The sequence below is a fragment of the Zea mays genome, chromosome 1, assembly GCF_902167145.1.
Source record: "Zea mays cultivar B73 chromosome 1, Zm-B73-REFERENCE-NAM-5.0, whole genome shotgun sequence".
Lineage (NCBI taxonomy): Eukaryota > Viridiplantae > Streptophyta > Magnoliopsida > Poales > Poaceae > Zea > Zea mays.
The window spans coordinates 159,297,430-159,304,867 of NC_050096.1; the positions used below are offsets into that span (position 1 = coordinate 159,297,430).

At 42.6% G+C, this 7,438-nt stretch overlaps 2 protein-coding genes across 2 annotated transcripts; both read left to right on the forward strand.

The window, feature by feature from the left end:
- Positions 1 to 355: 355 nt before the first annotated feature.
- On the forward strand, positions 356 to 2,525 carry LOC103640013 (uncharacterized). The gene is made up of 3 exons (XM_008662682.3): positions 356 to 1,019; positions 1,581 to 1,886; positions 1,968 to 2,525. The coding sequence occupies exons 1-3, from the start codon at positions 513 to 515 to the stop codon at positions 2,523 to 2,525; spliced, it is 1,371 nt and encodes a 456-aa protein (XP_008660904.1). The 5' UTR covers positions 356 to 512.
- On the forward strand, positions 2,331 to 4,305 carry LOC109943453 (uncharacterized). Its single transcript, XM_020546500.3, has one exon. The coding sequence runs from the start codon at positions 2,791 to 2,793 to the stop codon at positions 4,009 to 4,011; it is 1,221 nt and encodes a 406-aa protein (XP_020402089.1). The 5' UTR covers positions 2,331 to 2,790; the 3' UTR covers positions 4,012 to 4,305.
- Positions 4,306 to 7,438: the final 3,133 nt, after the last annotated feature.

Below are 7,438 nucleotides of genomic sequence, written 5' to 3' on the forward strand. Positions count from 1 at the left end.
TCTGCCGCTATAAGTTTATGCCGACGCTACTTAGGCCCTGTTTGGTTCCATAGGACTAATGTTTAGTCCATATCTTTTAGTCCTTTTTAGTCCCTAATTCTCCAAACACAAGGACTAATAGAGGGACTAAACCAGTTTAGTCTCTAGTCCCTTCCAGGGCTCCTAAATGGGACTAAACGCAAAAAATTCCTCTCCTGCCCTCGAGCAGCCGCAGCAGCCCGCGCGCAGCAGCCCACGGCAAAAAACCTAGCCGCCGCAGCAGCCCGCGCGCGCTCGGCAAAAGACCCTAGCCGCCGGCCACCGCAGCAGCCCGCGCGCGCTCGTCAAAAAACCGCAGCAGCAGCAGCGGCCAGCCTCGCGGGTGTGGCGGCGTCCGCGCTGCGCTTGCCTGTGGCTGAGTCCCAGGGGTGCCTGCGGCGGAAGGGTGTCGCGGGGTGCCTGCGGCGTTCTTTTTTCTGTCCCAGAAGCAAAGCAGCAGCGCTCGCCCCTTCTTCTCCGCCGCCGGTCGCAAGATGGAGAACCACCGCAACTTCAGGGACTTCTTATCCCAAGGTTGCTCTTCATCGACGTCCAGGGGCCGCACTGGTCATGAAGCTCCCGAGGACGACGACTTTGGCACCTTCTCGCAGTCGCCGTTTGCTCTGCCACCACGCATCAATGTCCCAGCACCTCGCAGCCGCATTGAAGCTCTTGATCTGAACTCCCAGTCCCAGGGTACCGATTTTCCATATCTCTCATCCTACCAAGATGTTCTCCAGTCAGGTGATGGTGGATCCGACCTAGGTTTGCCTCCTCTTGGTCGTGGTAGATCAGCGCGCACACTATTTCAATCCACCAGAACCATTTCAGCTCCTATTTCTCATGCCCGAGGTCCAATTCGAGGTTGCCGTGGAGTTAGGGGGAGAGGCACTAGTAGTCGTGGTGGAGGTCGATCTGCTATTTCTGCACCTATTGACCCTGTCCTCATTGAAGATTTTGGAGATGAACCAACCAATGAAATGGATTCTCGAGCTTCTGTGGTAAGAAAATTTTTCATGTCTTGATTACAATGTTTTACTGTGTTTGCTATAATGAATTGTATGTGCCTCAAGTGGTCATTAAACAAGATCTGTATGTTCATCACACATGAGTTACTCTATTTAAGTACTATTTCTGTTTTTATTTGATGAATTCAGTTTCATCATCTATTAGTTCATCACACATGAATTTAAGGGTGCACTGTGATCTGTGATTAAACGTGATTCTTTTGTTATTGATGCACCACTTTGCAAATTATAGTGTTTCTATACTCCCCTATTCCTTTGCAAGCAACACATGAATTTCATACATGTTAATGGTCCTAACCGTGGAGGGCATGTTACAGGAATTCATGCTTATTAATTATATACATAAAATTAGTTGGTCACTTATCAATCTGATTTATAATATAACTTACGGCATTGCAAATTCCAGAATCCTTTTAATATCTAATAAAGGAAATTGTCAAAAATTCCAGCATTCCCATTAGCAAAAAAACTATAGTGATTTATAATGATTGTTTTTAACTTTTGTTCATATTCCGTGGTTGTTACATACAAAAGCCTCGTTTTGACAAGGCCAATTGGAATGAAGAGAACACACAAATATTCTGTGATTTATGTGTTGACCAAATTAGAGCTGGGAACTGTCTAAATGGTACAATGACAACCAGAGGATACAACCTGATAAAGGAAGAATTCTTTTCTAAGACAGGACTCAGACACGACACCAAACAATTTAAGAATAGATGGACTCAGTGTAAGGCCTTGTACTCTTTTTGGTTGTTTCTTAACAATCAAAGTGGGTTAGGAAGAAGGGCTGATGGTGTAGTTATAGCTTCAGATTCATTCTGGAAGACTCACACAGAGGTTAGTGCACTGGTGTCATATATCTCTGTACATGAAGCCCTTACAACTGATAGCTAAAATGTGTGTTACCTTTTATTGCAGAAAAGAAAAGAGTGCAGGAAGTTTCAACATGCGATTCCTACATACATGGAACAATTAGCAGAAATGTTCCATGGAATTGTTGTTGATGGGTCTAGTTCTTGTATCCCTGGTGATGTACACAGACCATCACAAGAAGTATATGAAGAACAAGAAGAAAATGGAGATGGGGAAGACCTTTTGAATTCTAGTACCCCTAGTAGCAGAGGAAAGAGGAGCTTTACCAGTACAGCACGTAGTCCACCTAAAAAAAGCAAAAGTCCTATGGTAAAGATGTTTAAAGGACTAATCAATGAAATGCAGCTATCAAGGAATGCAGACACTGATGTTTTTAACCAACTAAAAACTATCCAAGAAAACAAAAGTTTAGAAGCCATTGATCAGTTCAATTCTTGTCTAGACTTGGCAGTAGAATCTGGAGCTGACAAGGAGTCAGATGAGTACTTTGTGGCAACCAAACTATTCAAGGATGAGTACAATAGAGCTATTTTCAATCGCTTTGATACTGCAACACAAAGGATGAAGTGGCTACAAAGGTTTTGCAAGGAATATTTTGGTTGAAGGTTATTGTGTGGCTTTTAGCACAAATTATGTGAGAACTATGTGTCATGTGTCTGTGTTTTGAACTCTATGTGAGAATCGTGTCATATGTCTTTGTTTTGAACTCTATGTGAGAATTGTGTCATGTGTCTATGTGCCTATCATTTATCCAGTTTGCAACTGAGTTCCATTTAATTTTGTATTCCCTGATTATACAACTGTGTCATGTGTCTATGTGCTGCATATTTTTTTTGTTAATGTGTTGATCTCTTTTCCTGTGATAATTATGAAGGTTGAGGCATCTGATGATCTGCTACAAGCAGCAATGTTACTAAGGTTGCGTAGCAAGAGGCGAAGATACATAGCAGCTACAACCATTATGATTGGTATGTACCACTTTGAGACTTACATGAACAAATCATCATACAGGGAACCAACTGAAACTGGTTATGCATGGGTTATGAGAACACTAGGAAATAGAACAAGTTGCTACAACATGTTTAGGATGAGCAGAACCGTGTTTGAAAACTTGCATACTGTTCTTGTTGAGACATATGGGTTGAAAAGCACTAGAAAAATGTCATCAGTAGAGGCTTTGGGGATGTTTCTATGGATTTGTGGAGCTCCTCAGTCACTTAGGCAGGCAGAAAATCGATTTTGTAGGTCTATAGAAACCTGTAGTCGAAAATTTGACAAAGTCCTTACTAGTTTGAACAAATTGGCAGCTGACATAATAAGACCAATAGACCTAGAGTTTAAAACTATTCATGCAAGGCTACAATCACCTAGATTTGCACCTTTCTTTGACAATTGCATTGGAGCCATTGATGGCACACATATCCCAGTTGTGGTTCCAATTAGCAAAGTAGTGCAACACACTGGCAGGCATGGGTACACTACACAAAATGTTTTGGCCATTTGTGATTTCGATATGAGATTTACTTTTGTTGTGGCTGGATGGCCGGGGTCAGTTCACGACATGAGAGTGTTTAAAGATGCAATTGAGAAATATGGAGATAAGTTTCCACATCCTCCTGAAGGGAAATTCTACCTTGTGGACTCAGGTTACCCAAACCGTAAAGGTTACCTTGCTCCTTACAAAGGTACAAAATACCATCTGCCAGAATTCCGAAATGGTCCGATGCCAGGCGGTAAAAAGGAGAATTTCAATTACGCACATTCTTCTCTTAGAAATGTTATTGAGAGGTCATTTGGTGTGTTGAAAATGAAATGGAGGATTCTATTGAATCTCCCTAGTTATCCAATGCCAAAACAAAGCAAAATAATTATGGGATGCATGGCACTTCATAATTTTATTAGAGAGAGTTATCTGGGAGACAAGGACTTTGATTTGTGTGACCATGATGAGAATTATGTTCCTGAAATTGGTGAGTCATCTACTGCCGGTGCAATTAGTCAAGACGTCGTTTCAGTTCAAGGTGAAGACGACTACAATATGAATGAATTTCGAGAATGGATATGTGATGGTTTGTTTAGTAGAATGTAAAATGCATTGTGTGTAATAAATTTGTGTATCGTTCTGGACTGTTCTATTATTTGAAACTCATTTGTGGCAGCTTCTCAGTTTGGCATTTGGAATATTTGAAATATATTTAAAATATATTTGTGGTTTGTTCATATTGGATGCAATGAAACGAGAGAGATCTTGTAATTTTTGCTTCTGTTGTGCAAGCAGTTGCAGTTTCCTTTTGGTGGCATTTGATTTATAATATATTTCACAGTCGCATTTGTAAACAGTCGTATTTGAAATATATTTCAGTTCACAGGTGTTTGTATTTCAGTTTCAAATATATTTCAGTTTCAAATATATGCTCAGCAGCACAGTTCAGTTCAGCAACACAGTTTCAGCTCAGCGCACAGTCTTATTTGCAAGCAGCAGGGGCAGGGGCAAGAGTGAGGGCATTTTGGTATTTGTATACTGCTTTAACTGTGTTTAGCTCATGTTTAGTCTCTAGAACCAAACAGGGTAGGGACTAAAGATTAGTCTCTTGACTAAACTTTAGTCCTAGGACTAATAAAACCAAACAGCGCCTTACAGCGTAAAAAAAGGTTCGTCGGTGTAACTGTATAGTAACTAATAGTATGTTGTTATAAAGGTTTACACTAAGCTAGTTGCTATAAAGGTTTACACTGACTGTAAGTAAGTCGTTGTACTCAGGCTGCGTCTACAGTGAATATAGACGGCGATGGCTTGCTATTGTATATAGCAGGATATATATACACAGCTTTTCTGTAATTAAGCCGGGAGTTTCACTTTCTGCGCGTAAAGTCGTGTACAGTTGAGAGGGAGCAATCATGCATATTGTAACTTGGGAAAGATCCACTTGGTGATCAGATTAATTAAGCAAGTCACTCGCTACCTTGCAACTGATGATGCCACCAACATCACATACGTACTGATAAATGATCGATACAAGACCTCTACTGTTTGCAACGGGGATGGCTGTCCTGTCTCCTGTGGCTTGATTGCCAATATAGCAATTTTTCCAATTTGCTTCTAAAAGCGTTTTTCCCTTGCATCTAGCAATATTTTTTTATTTTTCACCAAAACTATTTAATTAGGGGTATCTAGATTACGTCCCTAAAAACACGCTTAATCCTAAGACCACCATCAAGACACGCTTAATGCTGACCGAGGTCTCCTCTCCCCAAAATCGTTCTGCCTCAGCCCGTCTCGGGAAAGGAAGACAACTCCGAAGCAGGACTCAGCCGAAGTCCCTTGGGGACAGGAGCATTCAATGCGTATACCGACACCATGTAGAGTTGCAAGTGAACAAGAGCAACAAGACCGTGGTCCTGTCAAACTTCACCAACTACGATGACGCATGCGGCGACTGTTCCCGCACGCCGCCTGCCAACTCCCGATGGGATGCAGATACGTCAAGAGTGCAGGCTGACCCTCGGGCGTAAACTCTGCTTCGCCCGAAGTCAAGCTTAGCCTCGGGACAAACTCCGCCTCGCCCGAGCCCCGCCTCGGCTGCCTGCTCCCCGCGAATCCTGCGGGAGACCACTCGTTCAACCATGCCTCGCGCATCTTCGAATCCTTGAACGGGCTTGGTCACTACCTCGGGCAGACTTCTGTCTCGCCCGAGCCCGGCTTTGGCCTCGATGTCAGCAACGGAAAGGCGCCCAACATCACCGTAAATTGTAGAGCTTACGTATTACTCCAGGACTTTTTGCCATACTCAGTGCTATGTCAACCAATAGGACATGGGCAACCTCCTTGTCAGGGGGGGGCTCGGGTATGTGATCGAGCCATCGGCTCTGGCCTCGGCTCTCAACGAAAATCGGGGGTCTCCACCAAGCAAAAGTCAACAGCAAGTACAATGCCATGCTCCAGGCCATACCGTTTACAAGGGCTCGGCTACGCCTCCTCACCGTACGCGGCCAACTCCGGTACTCATGGCGGCCCTCCTTGGGGCTATAAATAGGACAGCCTACGGCTTCAGGGAGAAAAGGGCGAACATTTCACGATTTTCTCCTCCACCACGATATTGGCACTTGCCTCAATTAACCCTAGAGACTTGGGATCATTTCCTCTCCCTCTCAGCTTGAATTCCCTACTACAAGCACTTAGGTACAAGTAATATAAGTCACCCCTCTACTAGAAGTATGACCTCTTCCCTGAGCCAAGATAAAAACTTGTGTCATCTTGCATCATTTATCTAAGTCAGAGCATGCAATATTATTTCATTAGTTGATAAGATCCTCGGGTCTAGACATCGAAGTTATTTGTTTGAGTGAATCAGATAGCCTGAATAATCCAGACCTTTTCCTTTTTGTTTTCGTTCTTCCTTGTCTCGTCGTGTTTTGATGCTGGTGCGGGCCTACCTAGCTAGCTTTCTGTATACACACACCCAACCCATCTAGCCTTGCCTTTGATTAAGAGCGTGTTTGATTTGTAGGGACTAATGTTTAGTCCCTTCATTTTATTCCTTTTTAGTGTATAAATTGTTAAATATATAAACTAAAATAAAGTTTTAGTTTCTATATTTGACAATTTTTAAACTAAAATAGAATAAAATATAGGGACTAAACATTAGTCCCTAGAAACCAAACACTCCCTAATTATTATTCTCGACAATTTATTATAAACAGTGGCCAGCACAAGTCAAAATCTGTCGCCGTTGATCCTGCCAGCCACGGACCATGACGAGGGTCGCTAAAATGTCTCCCTCGTTTTTTTAGCTAGGCTATCCTGTGGGCAGGCAGGCGCAACCTTTCTGCAGCGATAAAGTGGCTGCTTGGTCATCCCTTTTGACTCGTTGCACATGGCATCATTTGTTCCCTCTTGACTCAGAATCTTGGGATGATAATGTACTTGTGGCTAATAATTTCGGTGTACGGCTTGGCTTTAATATATACCGGTTTCTATTATTTCTGTAGTGTTTTTGTCTCTATGAATTGTATTGCAGCTGCAGCAGTCTAAACAGTCAGTTTTAATCTGAAGCGAACAATATTTTATATGCATCTGGCTTGACTAGCTAGCGCTCGCTTTCGTTGGACACTTTGTTCTTAGCAGGGCTCTGGAAAGCTGGATTGTTCTCTAAGAACCAGAGAAGGATAGGAGTAGAGGACTGTTTTTACACTACACGACGGTTGATCTTTAGCGACCCTTATTAGGTACCAACTGTTGGTTGCTAAAGGTTAGGGACCGACGGTCAGTCGCTAAATCCTTTTGTAACAACGGTCGGTTGGTCGCTAAAAGTCTAGAAATTTAACAACTTATGGTTGGTCGCTATAGATGTCGTCGGGGACTAGCGGTGGGTCGCTATAGAGCAAGGATCACTATCAAATCTTATAGCCTGAACGTACCTGTAGATGTTAGTGACTAAAAATTAATTAAAACAAGTAAACATTGATCACTAAATTGCGTGGTGATTTATTTCTTTTTAATATTGCTTGTATGTTTA

Coding starts and splice junctions, on each gene's coding strand:
- LOC103640013 (XM_008662682.3), top strand. CDS start 513: ATGGAGAACCACCGCAACTTCAGGGACTTCTTATCCCAAGGTTGCTCT. Junction 1,020..1,580: donor TGGATTCTCGAGCTTCTGTG/GTAAGAAAATTT, acceptor TACATACAAAAG/CCTCGTTTTGACAAGGCCAA. Junction 1,887..1,967: donor TCTGGAAGACTCACACAGAG/GTTAGTGCACTG, acceptor CTTTTATTGCAG/AAAAGAAAAGAGTGCAGGAA.
- LOC109943453 (XM_020546500.3), top strand. CDS start 2,791: ATGAAGGTTGAGGCATCTGATGATCTGCTACAAGCAGCAATGTTACTA.